At 50.4% G+C, this 18,897-nt stretch overlaps 1 protein-coding gene across 1 annotated transcript in view; it reads left to right on the top strand.

Annotated features, from left to right (window-relative positions):
- The window catches only part of FKBP9 (FKBP prolyl isomerase 9), a 37,772-nt gene that overhangs the window by 15,558 nt on the left and 3,317 nt on the right, over positions 1-18,897 (top strand). The window contains exons 3-7 of the mRNA XM_036739388.1: positions 794-983; positions 4,863-5,008; positions 8,551-8,740; positions 15,233-15,378; positions 17,077-17,263. Coding sequence (XP_036595283.1) covers positions 794-983; positions 4,863-5,008; positions 8,551-8,740; positions 15,233-15,378; positions 17,077-17,263 — 859 coding nt within the window. The remainder of the gene's footprint in view (positions 1-793; positions 984-4,862; positions 5,009-8,550; positions 8,741-15,232; positions 15,379-17,076; positions 17,264-18,897) is intronic.

The following is an 18,897-nucleotide window of genomic DNA, read 5'->3' as shown; positions in this document are numbered from 1 at the left end:
TCATTGTGCCCTGTGTGCCAGGAGGCCTGGGTTTAGTCTTGAGGTGAGTGTTGTTCGGTGTGGATCAAATGGTTCCTGTGCAGAGGGGGAGGCAGGTTCACTCTGTCAGGGCTTTCAGTCTGGGTCCCAGCACTCTACTGACCCCCCAGAATAGTGTCCTTTGAAGAGCAGGGAGGACAGAGCCCCAACCAGTTGGGGGTCCCTGCTGCTAGCCATGGCCTTGGCCCAGACCCACTCATGTGCACACTCACTGTGCTCTGCCACTCTTTAAGCTGGAGGTGGGGTCCTGCAGACTTGTGTTCCCCTTCGTGTTCTCTTTCCCCTTATTCAGTCGTGTCTGACTGTTTGTGGCCTCATTTGGGGTTTTCTTGGCAGAGATATTGGAGGGGTTTGCCGTTTCCTTCTCCAGCTTATTTTACAGATGAAGAAACTGAGGCAAACAGGGTGAAGTGACTGGCCCAGGGTCACACAGCCAGTAAGTGTCTGAGGCTGGATTTGAATTCAGGAAGATGAGTCTTCGTGACTGCAGGTCCAGCGTTCTATCCACTGTGCCACGTCCTCACATGGAGACTGACAGGGCCTCCTAGCCAATTATTCTGTTCTGTCCAGTTGTTTCGAATCAGCTAGAAGGAGCCAGGCAATGCCACTAGCTTTTCCAACGTCCTTTTCTTTGGAATGAAGTGTGAATGATTTAAACAGACTTTTGCCTTTTAATTTTTTGGCTGATTCTTGGAGGTTTACGAGTGGGAGCGGCCCGGTAACAGTTTCAGTTTCGCCTTCTTTGCATTTCCAGCCAACGTCGTTCCCCCTGATTCAGTGCTGCACTTCGACGTCCTCTTGATGGACATCTGGAATTCCGAAGACCAAGTTCAAGTTCATACTTATTTTAAGCCTGCTGATTGTTCTCGGACGATCCAGGTGTCAGACTTTGTCAGGTATCACTACAACGGCACATTCTTGGATGGGACTCTGTTCGACTCCAGGTAAGGTCTGCTTTTGTCTGCCTTGCTCGCTACTCACCTTCTTTCAACACCAGAGCAGCCATTGTGAGGCTCCTAACTCCAGTCAGTATAAAGTGACCCCAGTTTCTTGAGTCTTTTGTGTCAGATGGGTATGAACCAAAGCAAGCTGCATCCTGAGAGAGATCCCACAGTGGCTAAAGGACACATGAGAGGATTTAGGAAAGGACTAGCTCTGAGGATGAGGTCAGGAGAGGAGATGAAGGAAGAATGTACAGTGGTTTAAAAATTCCCAGAAAGGCCTGAAGTTAGAAGTGGGGAAGGGAGAATTTTGAGGAAAAACTGCCCAATAGGGAAAGGCGATAGTAAATCTGAAAATGTCCATGGGAGCAGTCAACCACAGACAACAAAGCCAAGACACAAAACTATAAACATCAAGGAAGCTTGATAAGCCACAGCGTTGGAAACCATGAAGAGACAAGTGACGGGTGGGGGATAAGATGAGGTGCTTTGCCTAAGGATTAATAATATCTTGGGAAATTTAGAAAGAGAAAAGTATATGAGCAGTACATCTCAGGAAATTAGCTTTTCAGAGTTATTCAGAACAAACACTAGCTTGCACCTAGAGAGAATTCGTAGAACCTCGAGAAGTGGAAGCTTCAATTTCAACTCTCCTGGAGGCACATTATTGTAAAACTTCAAGAGTACAATGACCAGGAGAGAATCCTGTAAGCCGCCTGGGACAAACCAAGGGCTCTGAGTCAGGAACACAAAATCAGGGGGTTGGATTATATGAAGAAAGAGGATTTTGCGTTTAAAAAAAGCTGTATCTTTAAAAATTTAAGGACAAATGTCAAAGTGTTTGTTTTCTAGTCAAAGAACTTTGTCTGAGTCCTGGCTGTGACATTTACTTATTAGATGTGGGGCAAGCTACTTAACCCTGGTCCTTGGTTTCCTTATCTGTAAAGTGACTTGATTCTACTGGATTATTTCAAATGGTGGATCCAGCAGTCCAACCATATGATCTCTTATGGTCCAGAATTGCTAAGGAACTGATAGAGATGGATAAGAATAATGTGTGCTCCTAAGTGGAGGAATGAATGAATGGAAACACATTCATTAAGTGTTTGCTCATTTCCAGCCCTTCCTGTGCTGTGTGTGCACTATTCATGGAAGCTAGATTGCTCCTCAAGGAGCTTACGCTCTTATGGGGAAGCCAGCACAGGCAGGACCATTGGGGCTAGAGTGGCAGGTTCTGGTCTGTGAAGGCCCAGGGAAGAGGAGGGGTCAAAGGAAATTATATGATTTCTAAGGAGTAATAAAAACTGGATCATTACTGTTCAGATCTCTAATCAGAAAAATGCAAATCAAGAGAACCATAGGGTACTACTTTTTCTCCATCAAATTGGCAAAGGCTGCTGCTTCCCTCCCAGATACAGAATTCACTTTGGGAGCTGCTGCCTTGTTGTTGGTCCAGACTGGCACCAGCCTGCTCATCACCTCCAGCTCAGTGACCTCCTGGCAGCCACCTCCGAGAGTCCCCCCAGGAATCTTCACAGCCTCTTTGCAGAGTCCAGTGCCTAACAGCTGAGGAAGGGCTGAATAAATTGTGGTGTGTCAGTGGATTGGAATAAAAGAGCACCATAAAAATGACCAAATGAAGACCGTAAGGAAAGAGAGACCAATGTAAAGTGATATAGGCTGAGATGAACCTGTGGTTGCAACTGTATTTATTTTTATCCTGGGTCTGGGCTTTTTCAGTTCATCAAGGAGGGGAACTCCCTGAATAAAAAGTCCCTCCACTGGTGCAGAGTAGCAGCCAGCCTGTAAGCCAGAGTGCCCGCGGGAGCTGGGAGGGGAAGGCACTTCCCCAGGGTCACAAAGTCAGTATGTCAGAGCAGGACTTGAACCCTGCCCTTCTGGATGGCAGCCACACTTTCAGATTGCAATTATGTGTCTCTGCATATTTATTACTTCAAAATTATTTGGTCCAAGAAATGTAGAGTCAGAAAAGGAATTTGGCCAGGCCCAGGTGTGAGTAAGGAGCTCATAGCCCCTTGTTACCTTGTGACAGGTGGAGCATTCATGGTCTGTGATTTAGCAGCATTGTGACCTCCCAGTGTGGGAGCTCCCTCCTTGTGAGTTGCTTAGGGGCACTGGGAGGTAAAGAGAATTGCCTCAACCACACAGCTTTGAATCCAGATTTTTGTGACTAAAGCCCAGCACCCCATCAGTTCTACCTCCCTGCTAATGCTTTTTACAAAGAGTCTCTCCTTTGACCCTCGCAACACCCCTGTGAGGTTGTATGTGGACAAAAACAAAGGTACCAGATCCTGTTAGGTTTGCAGATCAGTTCAGAAGGGGACACTGAGCAGATGTCTCATCTTTATTCTAATTTCACCAAAATATATACTTCTCTATTTTATCAAAATGTAAAGTTTTTAAAGTTGTAGTGTTGAATTTGGAGTCAAAGGCCCCAGATTCACAATCCTGACTCTGTGACCTGGGACAAGTCAGGTCCCCTTTTGGGCCTGAGTCTCTTCTTCTGTACAGTGAGCCCCACAGCTCTGAGGCTGTGCGCCTAGGAACTGTCTGTGGCTTGGTGATGGTCTGTTGTTTGTTGTGAATGAGGAGATTGCAAAAAATCTGTGGGATGACTTTACCTGTGAAGCAGCTGCCCCTTGGTGGCATTGGCTTCAGTGGCTTTTACACTGAACAACTCTATGTGTGTTTTTGCAGCATCATTCCAGTGGAGTGATGAGCAAGGTGAACATGGTCGATTAGGGGTGGTGTTAATAGGTTCCCATAGTGTTGGCTGGGGGGTTAGACTAGAGAATGAAGCCCCATCGGTTAGCTCGGCAGGTTCTTCCTGCCCGTGTCGTCCTAGGCTAGTTGCTAGCAGGACTGTTAGAGCTGTTTCTTGGGAAAATCCAGGGCTCACTTCTTCTGGGGTCTTATATTTCAAATGACTACAGTGTCTTTATATTTGTTCATTAATCTATTCAAGTATTTATTTGTTTATTCATTTATTTTTAATTTTTGACATTCTTTTTAAAAAATGTCGAGTTCTAAATTCTCTCCAGTCTCTCACCCACCCCTTAAGAAGGCAAGCAATATATCAGTTTGACATGTGAAGTCATGCAAAACATACTCCCATATTAGCTATGCTGCAAAAAAAAAGCAAGAAACATAAAGAAAGTGAAAAAAAGTCCATTCCAGTCTGCGTTCAGAGTTCATCAGTTCTTTCTCTGGAGGCGAATAGCATTTTCCATCATGAGTCATTTGGAATTGTCTCAGATCCCTATATTGGTGAGAAGAGTTGATTGTCACACAGTACTGCTGTTACTTTGTACAGGGCTCTCCTGGTTCTGCTCATTTCTTTGCATCAGTTCACGTAAGTCTTCCCGGGTTCTTCTGAGAGCACCTGCTCGTCATTTCTTATAGTCCAATAGTACTCCGCTACACGCATACACTATAGCTTCTTCAGCCATTCCCCAATCGATGGACAGCTCCTCAATTTCCAGTTCTTTGCCACCAAAAAGAGCTGCCATAAATATCTTTGTACAGATAGATCTTTTTCTCTTTTATTTGATCTTTTTGGGATTCGACATATTTCTTTTGTACATACTTAAATAAGCAAGTTATCTCCCCTGATAGAGTGAATACCAGCTGTCAGCCGAGGCTCAGGACCTGGTGTTTTTTGTCTTGGTGACCCCAGGGCCTAGCAATGTGCATTCAATAGATCCTTGTTCTTTGATTGACCAGTTTCTTCATAAACTTCAGGAATGCTGACTGATGACCCGGGAGCAGATACTCATAAAAGCACTGGGTCATGTGACTAACGGATCAACGGACCAGCCCTGAAGCTTCAAGACTCACCTCCTTTCATGTTTTGTTTGATAGCCACAATCGGATGAAAACTTATGACACCTACGTGGGGATTGGCTGGCTGATCCCTGGGATGGACAAAGGCCTCCTGGGCATGTGTGTGGGGGAAAAACGAATCATCACCATACCACCTTTTCTGGCCTATGGGGAAGACGGCGATGGTGAGTCCTCTCCCGTCTTTATTTTTGTAGCAGTTCAGAAGTCAGCTGTGGCCATGTCGAACCTTGCCAGGTGTCATATTAAGGAGATGGTCTTTGGAATATTTGGATTTTGGAAGGCAAGTGGAAGTCTGACTAAGTCAAAAGAGCATATAGTAAAAAGCAGTCGGTTCCCTAGGACACTCCCCAGTTAGAAATCCCTGCTGAGTGAGTGGCCACCGTATGCTCTTCCCTCATTCCTCTCCCCCACTGCCTGCCACCATGTTGTTACTAGATACTATCATTGCAGCCAACTCATTTCCAGACTCTCTCCTGGGCCTGCTCCTTCCCTTTCCCTTCTTCCCATTCCTCGTGCTTCTTGGGGGTCAGGAAAGCCCAGGACACTAGAAGCATCAGCACACAGGTGTATTGCCGGAGCTACGAACATGCTCCTGTTTGCTAATGGCAGCCAGTAGCCATCACAGAGGCTGAGCATACGATGGGCCAAGATTACACGTGATCCGTTATTTTTCTGACCGCTGGCAAATCTGAGCTGAAGCCAAATAACAGAATCATTGAAAATGTGGGTCAAGATGTGATACATATCCTATTGGGAAAGATAACTCATTTATTATTAATTCATTATAAACAAATTTAATATTGATTTCATTAATCTGTTATTAATAATGTTAGCAGTCCTTACTTAGATGGTGCTTTAGTTTACAAGGCTGCAGCGGTGTCGTGAGGTGGGCCCGGCCTCCGCCATGTCCCAGCACAGATGTGCAGAGCGCCTTCTGGCATTCTGGTAGATTCCTGCCTTCACTGAGAGGCAGTTATGAAGGAAGATGTGGAAGAGACCTCAGGGGCTATTTGTCTAATCCATTAAAAACATTATTTTTTAAAAAGTTGGATATTTAATTTATTGTCCATTTTAAATAGTTCTTTCTTTTAAAATTTCGAGTTCCAAATTTTCTCCTTCTCTTCCCCTCATGGAGAAGGCGAACAATATGATGTCAATTATATATGTGACTCACTCAAAGCCTGTTTCTTTTGTCTCATCTATTCTTGAAAAGAATTCCCACTCTGCTCTTCTGAAGGCCCTCAAGTGCGGGGCCTCCCTGCACCACAGCCTGTCCCCTGTTCCCTTTGGGGCCGTTCGAGTTAGGAAGATTTTCCCTTCTGTAAAGTCCAGTTCTGCCACTCCAGCCTCCCCAGCCTTCGGTGCCAAACAGTAAATCTGACCACACGACAGCCCATCAGATACCTGGACATGGAGTGCCAGGCCTGGAGTCAGGAGGACCTGGGCTCCTATCTGGCCTCAGACACTTGCTAGCTGTGTGACCCTGGGCAGGTAACTCATTGGTGACATGGGGATGCTGAGTGCGGTGAGGCTCCAGTGAGGTCACATTTGTAAAATGCTGATGGTGCAGTGCCCAACACATAGTAGGTGCTCTAGAAATGCTTCTCCGCTTCTCCTCCTTCCTTTCCCTCCCCTCTTTCTCCAGTCTAAACATTCCTAGCTCCCGAAGGAAAACTGCATGAAAGTAGCGATGCCAGCTGAGGGGTGACCGACTGTGGGCATCCTGTGCCTTGGAGTCATTTTATGTTCTACAGATGTCCATAGAGACGTGAATTTGTCACCTCTCGCAGGAGAACAGAAGCGCCTTGAGGGCAGGGACTGTCACATTTCTGTCTGTGTGGGGCAGTGCCTGACACAGAGCAGGCACTCAGGACATGTGTGTGGATTCACTAGCAGACACACAGCAGAACTTTCAAAGAGCCAGGATTTCCCCAGCATGAGGGGCTTCCCTCTGCTTCCTAGCAGATGTTGTCCTCTTATGTTGTGGCCAGATTGTTCAGCTGGGGTTTCAGACCTCCAGGGATGAGCCTCTGCAAACTTAGCTAGACAGTCCCTGGGTTCACAGACTCCTCCTCCTCCATCACTGACCCCCTGCTTGAAGCCTTTCTCGTTGTGGAGGGCCTGCTGGGGCTGGCACCCAGCCGTCCTTCGCCTTGGGAATCCAGGAGCCTCCCCAGGCCGGACATACAGTACTCTTGAGGGGTGTGTGTGTGTGTAGATAAAGCCTCCCTCCCTGACTCCCCAGAACAGAGTTGGATGCCTGGCTCAGTACTTCAAGGACCAGAGGTTTTCCATCACACAAGGGGTCATCAGCCCCTGGCCACACATGCCCTGCTCATTGGCTGCTGGCTTTCCCTGTGTCTGGGAGAAGGTGAGGCATGAGGCATGGTGGTGGGGATGCCTCCGTCCAGCTGGTGCCCACTCCCTGGCCTCACATAGAGAGATGTCCAGGCGGCACCCACTCCCTGGCCTCACTTAGCGAGACAGTAAGGAAGATTGAGGAGTGAGGATGGCAGGTCAGTTAGTTTGACATGATTAAGGGCCTAAGAATGGCTTACTGATTGATTTTTACAGCTATCAGCAGCTCCCAGTTACCCACACAGGGGTATCCCTAAGAAGGTGGAAATTCCTGGAGGTCTTTTGTCTTGGCACGGTACTTGGCACATTTTGGACCAGATCTGCATTGTGATTTCATTGGTGTCAGAAACTCCCTGTAAGGAAACTCCCTCCGCCAGTGCTTAGTGGCTCCTGCTTGGAAGCTTCTGGCCTTAGGGACAGACATAGGATTCCATTTGGATTTCTTTAGTCAGTGAACATTGTTTAAAGAGTTAATTACCACTGCCTTTAGGGCTGGTCATTTTCCCTAGTCTGCCATAGATGAGAGAGAGAATTTTGCCTTTTTTTTTCTCTGAAAAATTGAAGGTTTTTATAAATAACAGTTCCCTGTAATTTTTCTTTTTTCAAGGCTTCTTAATCATCTGTTCTGTGCTCAGAAATTTGTCTTTTTAAAAAAAAAAACAAATTTTATTTTTCCCATTTGTAACATTCATTTAAAACATTTTTTGAGTTCCAAATTTGGAATGTACTGCTGCCTTTAATGTCTGACTTTTGTTGTTGAAAGGTCATCCACGTTGTGTCTGTGTGTGGCTACGTGCATGCATGTGCATGCTCCAGCACGCACACACACACTCACACTGGGGGGCTGGGGCCCTTCTCCTCTACCCTCCCCCACCAAAGGCTCTGGGCTTCCCTGGTCTAGGTTCGGTCCTGGGGCCCTAACCACCAAGCAGTGGTTGTCTCTGTTGACTCATTGGAAATCTGCATCAAGCTTAGGTGAGGCTCAGGCCTCCTTTCCCCACATGTAGGTGGGTAACAGCTCCCTCTTGCAGTGTGGGCATGGGCTGAGAGATCACTTCACTCACCACTGAAGAGGCAAAGTAGTCAATGCTCAAACAGCCCATTAGACTCCCCGTTGAAGGCCCTGTTTTTATGTCCTGTCCCGTAGGAGAAGGTAAGCCCTGCAGGGCAGGCAGGTCAGGACAGGGTCCGCTTTTGCATCCTGCCCAATGCCTGGCATGCAGCGGGCACACCAGACCTCGAGAGGAAAATGAATCCCAGATTTGGGGCCCTAGCACAAATAAGAGGATAGATCATGGAGGCTCAGTGGAGGTTCTGGTGTGACGCCTCCCTTCCAACTCCCCTCTAGGTAAGGACATTCCTGGGCAGGCCTCTCTGGTGTTCGATGTGGCCTTGTTGGATCTGCACAATCCCAAAGATGGCATTGCCGTCGAGAACACGTTTTTGCCAGAAGACTGTGAGCGCAGAAGCCGCCCTGGGGACTTCCTCCGCTACCACTACAACGCTTCGCTCCTGGACGGCACCTTGTTTGACTCCAGGTAATACAGTGGCCTTCCCCACCTCCTGTTAAGGACTGTGTCTTCTGCTGGTCCCTGCGCCATTATCTGTTTGTGGGAGCTTCTGGGAAAGGGAGGCCTTCTGCTCACGACCCAGCTTCTTTGCCATGCTCCTCAAAGGGCTCATTTGCTTTGCTCCCAGCTCAGCTGTTCATTTCCCACCTCTCTGCTTTGCTCTGGCTGTTTCCCCTGCCTAGAATCCAGCTGCTCATTGCCCTCCACCTCTCAGAATCCCTGTGTCTTTGTGCTTCCATACTGTCCGTAGCAAACCTTGGGCTTGAGTAACTGAATTTTTCTTGGGCCCCACTCTGGGGAACGGCCTTGATGTGAAAGCCCCAGGTTTATCACTGTGTGAGGCCGAGTCAGTCACCAATCTGAGTTCTCATTTTTCATAGCCATTATCGATCTGTTATGTCCTTATGGTGCAGTGGGAAGAGATTTGCAGTCAGAGGGCCTGGCTTCACATCCTGGTTATGTTCCTGACTAGCCATGTGACTCTTGGGCAAGTCAGTCACCTGGTGCCTGGCTCCTTGTCCACTGAGGGATTCAGATGAGGTGCCTTCCAGCTCTGAGCTCTAGGATGCTCACAGTCTCTGAATACAAAGGTGGTCCTGTTTCTGTTCAGATTTCCAAAAAACCATTATTTTGGAGCCACTCTTACATCCACCTTCCTTAGTGGCTAGATCTTGTATTTGTAGACCAATCAGAGGGATTTCTCTTTACTTGTGCTGAATTCCTTCAGGAAAGGGGTGAGCAGCCTCTGGGGAAGGCCTACTGACTGACAGCAGTGAGCAGAGGTCTTGGGTTTTGTGTCCAGCTTCTTGCCAGCTCAGAGGGAAGATGTTTCCCACTTGCCGTGAGAGTAACAGGACACCCAAACACCAGCTCGGCTGGCTGCCTGGCAGGGTGTTTTAACAACCCAGCTAGCAGCTCCTGTGGGGGCGTAAGATACCCCCACAGCCAGCATCCAGGAGGCTGCTGGCACGCCGGGAAAGCATAGGTTCTTTTTATCTGCTTAAACAAGGAGAGCACGGTGAAGGGGTTGATGAGCTTACTTTAATTCAGCATTCAGTTAGTATACAGACAACATTCATTTAGTTTAGGGGAAAAAACACCAGCATTCAGTTAGTTCAGGGGGGCATACAGGCAAGCATCAACAGACAGGCCAAATACAGATTCACTCACTTACTTCAGGGGAAAAGCCAGCACCCTGAGGTTCAGAACATTCATTTAGTTCGGGGGAAAACAAAACCACCATCCCTAACTTCAAAACAAAATACAAACAAATTACAAATATCAACAGACAGACCCAATACAATTCATAGTTACCAACATCTGGGCTCGGCCCGAGAGCAAGGGCTGGCCCAGAGTCACGCTCCCCACTGCTCCCGCACCAACCAGAAAAGGAAAGAGGGCTCTTCAAGCTGTCCTCTCCCCTCTTATAGAGTTTTTGACATCTTGAGTTGGCCCCTCCCCCTAGCGTAGACCAGGTTAACACCCAATAGGGCATGGCTCTGGAGTCAACACCTCCCCTCAGCCAGCCCCATGACTCATCACACAGGAAGGTCTCTGCTTCCTGGCATGGTCGCTGGGCTTCCTGCCCCGGAAGAGGAGCAGCAAGCCCAGCAAGGCCCAATGAGGTAAACTGAGCCACCCAAAGAAAACAAAGGCCATTCCGGTCACACAGGGAGAACGAGGAGGAGCCAGGCCAGCTCGGGGAGGTGGGTCGGTGATTGGATGTAGGGCAGAGATGGGCCCGGGGTCAGCTGTCCAGGCTTTCATTTTGTAGAGAAGACACTTCCTTGAGATGACTTGGCCAAGGCTGCCCCTTCTGGACCTCAGGCCCAGCGATGAGAGCATTTTCAGAGTGGTTATTTCTGGTTGTGATGTTGACCGCTAGCATACTTCTGAATAGTCTTGTCAGTGATGGTTGTTTAAGTGTGCTAGAGAACCATCTTCTTGACCTTGAGGGCCTCTTTTCTTAGTCAAGAGGGAAACTCCAGTTATCAGACCATATACCTGGGGCTGGAAGGGCCCCCAGGCCACCTGGTCCAATCTCCTGTTAAGGCCCAGAGAGGGAATGTGTTTTGCCAAAGTGTGGGGACAAGAATCACCTCGAATGACTAAAAGAGAAACTGAGGCAGAGCTCTAAGCCAAAGCACTTTATTAAAGGCACCTAGCCCCCTCTAATGAAGTGGACCCCAGACCTGAGATACTCCCTCCTTCCAGTGCCTTATTTTTATAAGGCTAATACCAGATTCATTACCTGAACATTCTAAAGCGGCTAGCTATGCAAAGTGCAGAATCCCATTGGTTGACATATGATGCATAAGCTAAAATAAGCAAAAATGATGTGTCAGCCGGGTCACTAGGTGGGCGAAGCAGGGAATATCTCCGCTGACTAGGTGGTCACCAGATGGATGGGCTCCTCCTTAGGCTGGGCAGGAGGAGATGGTACAAACTATACACATGCTCCAAGAACGTATTGGGGGGACTTTCTGTACTAGGCCACCCGTGCTTGGTTTGGTCATGGAATTGGAGCCGAAAGGGATGGAGATGTCCATGTCAGCATTCTTGTGGTCACGCAAGGGAGCTCCATAGCTATTAAACAAGTAATGAACACTGCATCAAAGTCTGAGGCCCATCATGGGGCCCTTCATTAGAATCTATATTCCTGTGTGACTTACACAAAGTATGGATTAATACCTTTTAATAGGTCATTGTCTGGATATGTATTACTAGATGAATATACTGATACTCATTGGAGTTTGAGGGGAGGTCCTCACACCGCCATTGGGCGGGGGATTCAAACCCCAGTCTCCCAGCTCCGCAGTCAGCGGTCTTTCCCCAGGCCGTTAGTCCCAGCCTCCTCATTTCCTCATCTCGTTGTCCCCTTCCTCCGGCAGGGCCATAGTCGAGGAGGAAGGGGCAAGAGCCCCTGTGAGATGAGGCTGCTGGATCTTGACTCTGTAGACCCTTGGCATCTGGTCCACTTGGATGTTTTTCCCATGGGGTGAGGTGCAGTCCTATTCAGTGAACATTTATTAAGCCCCTGCTGTGTGTCAGGGGGCTTAGGCTAGGCCCGGGGCCTGTGGTACTTGCCCCAAGGAGCTTTCTTTCTACTGTGGCAACACAGAGGGTGAGATGGGGAAGATCATGAGCCAAGGCCACCTTCCCATATCTTGTAGGAAGGCAGAGGCTTGTGGGAAGTGGTCATGAAGGAGGGCTGCCAGGCTTAGGGAATAGCATGTGGGTACCTGGGAATTTGGAGAGCACAGGAGCCAGTTCGGCAGCAGCCCTGCCCTCCCAGTATGGAGGGCGAGAACAGGATGTGTACGGGGCCCTGAGTGTGCTAAGTGTCCTGGGGGCGCCCTGACTCTCTGTGCAGACGAGGGAAGAGAGAGGCTCGTTTGGGGGCTCTGGAGGGTTCGGGATGGAGGTGAGGTGGTGCTGGATGTGGGCCTTGAAGGGTCTGTGAGACTGTTTGACAGGCAGAGATGAAGGGGAGGCCTATAAGTGAAGGGGTCAGAGGTCTGAAAGTATTGGTGAAGTCCAGGGGAGAATCAGGTTGGGAACCAGTTGGGCCAGATTGGGGGTATGCGCTAAGAGATGGGGGTGAATGATAATGCTGTTAGCCAACATTTATCTGGCGCTTCACATCTTACCTAATCCGATCCTCACCAAGAGCCTTGGGAGGGAAGGGCTGTTTATTAGGATTCTTATTTTGCATCCGAGGTTGAGAGATATTGAGTGAGATATTGAGATCCCCCAGCCCGTGATTTTCTGAGATGATAGGGTTCAAATTCAAGTCTTCCTGCCTTGGGTGGACTGGGCAGGTGGGGGAGGGCGTGGCTAGGCTATGGAGTCAAACCACAGAAGGTCAGTGGGACTAGAGGCTGTAGTTGATCCAGGGGGCAGGTCCTCCATCTGGTCTGCTCCTCTGCGGTTTGATTTTCATGACCACCTTTCCCCCCATTTGGAGAGTGGAGGAAATTATAGACCAGTCCATAGGAAGCCTGTCTGGTGCTATTTCTGTGACGGAGAAGAGCTCCCCAGGTAAACCAGAACCCACAGCTTTAGAGATGATCACATGCATTGTTTGATCTGAGGCATCTGTTGGCATGATGACAGTAGGTTCCCTGGATGCCAGTTTGTTCCTTGCCAGGACTTGAGATGTGCAGATGTGACAGAAGTGAGAATGATTCATCCCTGGAATCTGGATGGTCTCCTCTGACTCCTGGCTGAGCAGACGAGTCGGGACACTCTCTGTCCTCTCTCTGATGTCGGGATGGCCACCTCCCCTGGCCATTCCAAGCAGTCAGAAGGAGCTTTATCTGCTGGCTTTGTTGGAGGTGCATTCTTTCTTCGGGGCCATTCTCTCAAGAAAAACCTGGGACTGGTTGGGCTTGGATTCGATCTTCCTTCCCTGATAGGGGATCCTCCCTTGGGATTTCATTGATGGCCAGAGCCTGACCAGCAGCTGCCCCACAGCTGATTGCCCAGGCTCACCTGGACACGCTGCCGCGTTGTTGCCCTCAAACTAGCCCCCCCCCTTTTTTTTTCCAATTTCTTTATTTCTGTAAATTGTGCTTTTAGGCATTTATTAAGTGCCTACTGTCTGCCAGGCACTATGCTGAGTGCTGGGTCTACAAATAAAGGCCAAACCATGGTCCCTGCCCTCCAGGAGCCTACATTCTAGCATGCAAACAGCTAGGTCTCTACAAGCTGTTCCCTGTGTAAGTGGATGATCATCTCGGAGGGCACCAGAACGGGCCTTGTGAGTGAGGTGGGAGATGAGCCAGGAGGCAGAGGACTGTGGACGTGGTGGATCATGGGAGAAGGTGTGTTTCTCGGTCACGATGCAGCCTGGAGAGGAAGGAGGGGCCTCAGTTGAGCATTTTGTATTTGAGCCTGGAGCCCTTGAAGTAGGGGTGACACAGTCAGCCAGGGGCTTTGGGAAGGTCACATTGGTAGAGGCTAGTGGAGGCTGGGCTGGAGGCGGCAGAGCGCCAGAAAAGCTAGAGTGGAGGGGTATGCAGAAAAGGGGGGACTCTGGCAGGACTGGGAGCCTGGGAGTGCTTTTCCCTCTTCCTCCCGTTGGGCTCTGGAGGCTGAGGGCTGGGCCCATGCCTCCCTTTCTTTGGCCTTGTTTCTGTCTGTAAAGGAGGGGGCTGAGCCTCTCTGTGGCTGTTCTGTGCTCCCAGCCCCAGCCTCCCTCTTCGTTGGCCTTGCACACTCGTGTCCCTCTCTGCTCCTGGTCGACGCTGTGTTAAGCTTCTTGAGTCGTTGCTTTTCTGATTCACTCCCCTTGCTCCAGCCCTCCAGTGGCTCTCCAATGCCCTGAGGATAAGGTCCAGCTCTGTTGAGGGAGAAAAGAAACCCAGGGATGTAGGAATCCCAAACCAAAGTTCCCAGGGCAAGGTCGTCTGGAATGAATTCACGGTCTCAGGCATTCTTTAGGTCAAGTTGGCAAAAGTTTATTACGCTTTACAGCAGGCAAGAGTTCTTAGGGAACCTGTAACCTTAGCGGGGTGCAGGGAGAGCTTTTGTAAGAGATTTAGGGGTGAAACATGTCAATTAGGTATTTTGGGGTGGGATTAGGGAGTGGCTAAGGGGTGGTCAGTTCTTAAAGGAACATGTACTTTTTGTATCTACTGCACAGGCATATTAGCCCAAGGTGGGGCTACTAGGGGGTGTGGTTTTGACTCTGAAATGTCACTAAGTTTACTATTGGTCACGGCTAAAGGGGAATCTCTATGTAGTTTCTCATCTAATGTCTTGTTAAACAAAATACTATGTCTAGGATACATATTAGAAAGGTCAGTAAATAGTAAATATGGTTATGACTCAGTGTACAGTCAATTATCAGCATCCAGGAATCAATCTATAGATAGGCATAGCTGCTTACTAGGAAGGAGCAGAGATAACCTGGGGCACGCTGCCCTTTAGTTAGAGAAAGACTGCCTGGGACAGAATATGTTTTGAGAACTGAATGTGTTTTGGAAGTGAGATGCAGGCACAGGTACCCAAGCAGAGGCTGTTAGAATTAGGGTCCAAGCACAAGCACCCAAGTACCCCATCGGCTCCAGCTTTGGAAGAGGGTAGAACTCGCAGCGCTTTCAAATTGGCAGGGACCTCCAGGACCATCTGGCTCCCTCATCCCAAGATAGGTGCAGCAGCCTTCCAGGCCAGTGGTTGCCCAGCCTGGGCCTGCAGACCCTGGGGCAGCACATCCTCCTGGCTTGGCATGCCTTCTATTGGGGCCCAGGCCCTCCATCCAGTCAGTGCAGCAGAGTCAGCCCTTGGATTGTAGAATGAGGAGAATCAGGACCTGGGTTTGAGGCCTAGGTCCGACCCTGGACAAGGCACGCCCTTCACAGGAAAGTGGGGGTGGGCCCCTCCCAGCTGAGTCCTGTGACCCTGGTTGGGGGAGGGGAGAGCTTCCTGACCAGGCCAGTTTGTATGTTTGTCCAGCTATTCACGGAACCGCACGTTTGACACCTACATCGGGCAGGGCTACGTGATTGCCGGGATGGACGAAGGTTTGCTTGGCGTGTGCATCGGAGAGCGACGCCGCATCACCATCCCACCTCACCTGGGGTATGGAGAAGAAGGGCGAGGTGAGCACTGCTTTTATCCAAAGACCTTCCCCAGGTCAGCTCGTGTCCTTGGGCCAACTGGTTGTGTTTCAGGAGCCACATTCCAGGTCAAAACACAGACACAAAGGGCTCTCTGCTAGGTTCTTCCCTCTGCCCTTCCTGTGATCCAGTCACAGTGTGCTCCGGCGTCCATCTCCAGTCTCTGTGCTTTTGCCCTGACAGTGGCTCCTACCTGTAATGCTCTCCCTCCTCACCTCTCCTTCTCATCTCAGCTCAGATATCACCTTTTTCAGGAAGCTTTTCCTGGCCTCCTGCTCCTTCCCCTCTAAGGTCAACTGTATTTCCTGTGTGTGTGCTTTGGCGGTACCTACTGACCTGCAGTGCGTCTCTCCCATTCAGATTAAGTCAGGATTTATTTATTGTTTCCTTTGCATCTCTGGTGCATGGGCTAGAGGAAGCACTTGGAAAATGCTGGCTGATTGATTGTTCACAGTCACAGGTTCGAAGGAGGAGGCACTTCTAGGCCACTTCCCTTCCCCTCCTCTTTAAAAGAAGCAGCTGGGCAATAGCGTTTATATATTAAATTCCTACTGTGTGCCAGCTGCTGTCGTGGGTGCTGGAGACACAAGATGGAATGAGATGGGCAAAGGGGAAGCTGTTGTCTGGGGACTTTTTCTCCCTTCAGACAATGTCAGGTGCTGGGCAGAACTCAACGAGCAATTGCGTTTGGGCCCAGGTAGGCCCCTGTGGGCTCCTCCAGCTTCTTCATAGCTGGCAACCTGTCCCGCTCTGTGTTGCTGGGCGATGAGACCAGGGATGCCTGCAGGTGTCCTTGGAGCCCCTCCCACTACCCTCCCTTGCTCAGGTGTTTAGCAGCCCTTTGGAGAATACACAGCACCTATAGCCTGCTGAGCCAGTGGGGGAAGGGTCCCTCCCCCTCCCTGAGGTTGGGGTGCTCTAGCATGGTTCAGGGGTGGGGAGCCAGCACCAGATCCAGGGTTCTGGGGTTCCTGGCTGGGCCAGGGGGCAGAGGGAGGGGCTGCCTTTTGGGGTGGGGTCAGCTGGGAAGGGAGGTGGGGTGTGGCTTGCAGAACAACTTCCATTCCTCCTCTGACTCCTGTGCTATAATGAAGTCAGGAAGACCCCATCAGCTTTTCCCACCCCTAAAACCCACCCTCCGCCAGACTTACCTGTTTCTGTGGAAACTCAGCATCCTTGCAGTGCCGCCATCTGGGAGCTCTGTGTCATCCTTTTCCCTTTCTGTTTTAGCTCCCCCGTAGTCTAATCATTTCCCTCATCTTGTTGATTCTGCCTTCATAATCTCTCTGCTCCAAGCTTTTGCCCTCATGGACTTTGGCCTTACAGTGGCCTCCTCCTGGGACTCCCTGCCCCCAGCCTCTCATTCCTCCTCTTCCTCCCCTTCATAGCCGCCCAAGTGCCCTTCCCTCAGCCTGCGTCTGACCGTGAACCACAGAGCCCTCCATGACGTGGCTCAGGCCTCCCTTTTGAGGCCGATCGCCCCAAACTCACTTCCATCCAAACTGGCTGCTCTGGGACCCTGAGCTTCCCCTCCTGCTCCTGTCCCTTTGTACAGACCAGGGGTCCCAGGAGGCCTCCTGACATGCACATTAAGTATCCCAGGCTTCCTTACCTGCCGACCCCCTGAGGGTGAGGCTCGGCCTGGCTCTGCTCCCACCACGTGTCCTCCTCTGTCTGCAGGGAACATCCCTGGCTCTGCTGTCCTGGTCTTTGACATCCACATCATTGACTTCCACAACCCTTCGGACTCTGTCAACATCACCTCACGTTACAAGCCCCACAACTGCTCGATCCTGAGCAAGAAAGGGGATTACCTCAAGTATCATTACAATGCTTCGCTCATGGATGGCACGAAGCTGGACTCCACGTGAGTGGGCTCTGGGGGCTGTGGAGAGGGATAACAGAGGCAGATTTGTTGTGTGGGGGCAGCAGGGCTCTTGGATGTGGTCAGGTCCCTGCGGTAGGTTCAGAGAACGAAGGCCCGTGACCTTGGAGGGGGAGCCCTTCCCACATCTCTGGGACAGCGTAATGATGAAGCTGATGTTGGATGGATATGGAGGATTTCTGTCTTCTTCCTCTGGGAACAGAGACAGCAGGGTCTAAAAAGAGAGGGACTGCCCAGGGACCAGCAAGAGCAGGGTTTGGGTCCGCCCCTGGTCCTCAAGGGCTGGGGGGGGGCCCTGAACTTCCCGGGGCTAACCTGCATTGGGAGAGCTTATGGGAGAGGAGGCAGGGAAATCATTGCTATCTCCCCAAGAAGGCCACGTGGCCCCTTGCCACTGTTTGGGAGGATGCAGGCCAGGATTGGACCAAGCAGCCGATGACGTCCTTGCCCACTCTGCGGTCCTGTGACGTGGAAGGAGTGAGCCCTTGGCCCTGGGGAGCGGGGCCTTTTATGGGTCTTCCTGACCCCAGGCCTGGCCCTCTCTGCAGGAGACTTGGCCTGTATCTGGGAACATACCTGAAATTGTTCAGCAGGTTAGATGATGCCAGAGCTTGTGCTCCAATGGCCTAGTGTGCGAGAACCCAAGGTCACCTCCATGTCACAAGGAGGGGTCAGAGGGGACTCCTTGAAGCTACCAGAATGCTATGGGTTGTGCTCGCTCCTCCAAGTCCGTAACCCATTAAACGGGCTTGGCCTGACCATCCCCCAGGAAAGGCCAGAGGCCTGTTGTCCTGTTTTGGACGTCCCGTGGAGCTTGTCCTTGGCATCTCTCTACATCTTGGACAGGCACTGCCGATGGACAAGTTAGGCCTTTGGGGAACTGCCTGGCGATGTTTACCTCCAGGTTTCTGCCCCTCTTGTGTGACTGTGAATCCGTTCACTAGAAATTTTGGAGGTAACAGAAGAACAGTTGTGGGGTGCATGGGGAGAGGCAGCAGAGGGCAACACACACTGCCCAGATGGCCTGTCATCAGAGAAATGTTCAGTGGACAAAGATGGCGGACTGGCCCCCCATCATGGGAGGTAGTGACGGGCTCCTCTGGTGTTCTTGCCACGGCGGGAGAGGAGGAGGAGGAAGGCTTCGCCATGTTGGGGGGGATGCTGGGCTGCAGCCTGTGCCCACCTCCTCTGCAGTGCTAGGCCTTGGTGCTGGCTATCCCCCACATCTGGGCTGCTCGCCTCCTCTCTCTCTTCCCCTTCCTTTGTCGCTTGGCTTTCCTGGCCACCTTCTAGACTCAGTTCTGACCCCACCTTCTGCAGGTACGATGCCCTCCCTGGCACACGACCACTCTGTATACCTCTGGTTATTTACATTCATTCAGTAACTAATCTATTAAGCCTCTGCCATGTGGCAGGCACAGTGCCGAGCCCTGGGGATGCAAAAAGAGCCAAATTAGCCCCTGCCCTCGGGGAGCTTATGATCTGATTTGCACGTTGTCACTTCCATTAGAACCTCCAGCATCTAATAAATGTTTGTTGACTGATGGGAGGGGCCTGGGGATCAGGGACAGGACAGCTGGCCAGAAGGCAGCACCACGAGGTCGGCAGCACTTTGC

This window comes from Trichosurus vulpecula, chromosome 9 (assembly GCF_011100635.1).
Source record: "Trichosurus vulpecula isolate mTriVul1 chromosome 9, mTriVul1.pri, whole genome shotgun sequence".
In the NCBI taxonomy this organism is placed as follows: domain Eukaryota; kingdom Metazoa; phylum Chordata; class Mammalia; order Diprotodontia; family Phalangeridae; genus Trichosurus; species Trichosurus vulpecula.
Note: the sequence above shows the minus strand (reverse complement) of the source record. Positions and strands in the feature narration are given on the sequence as shown.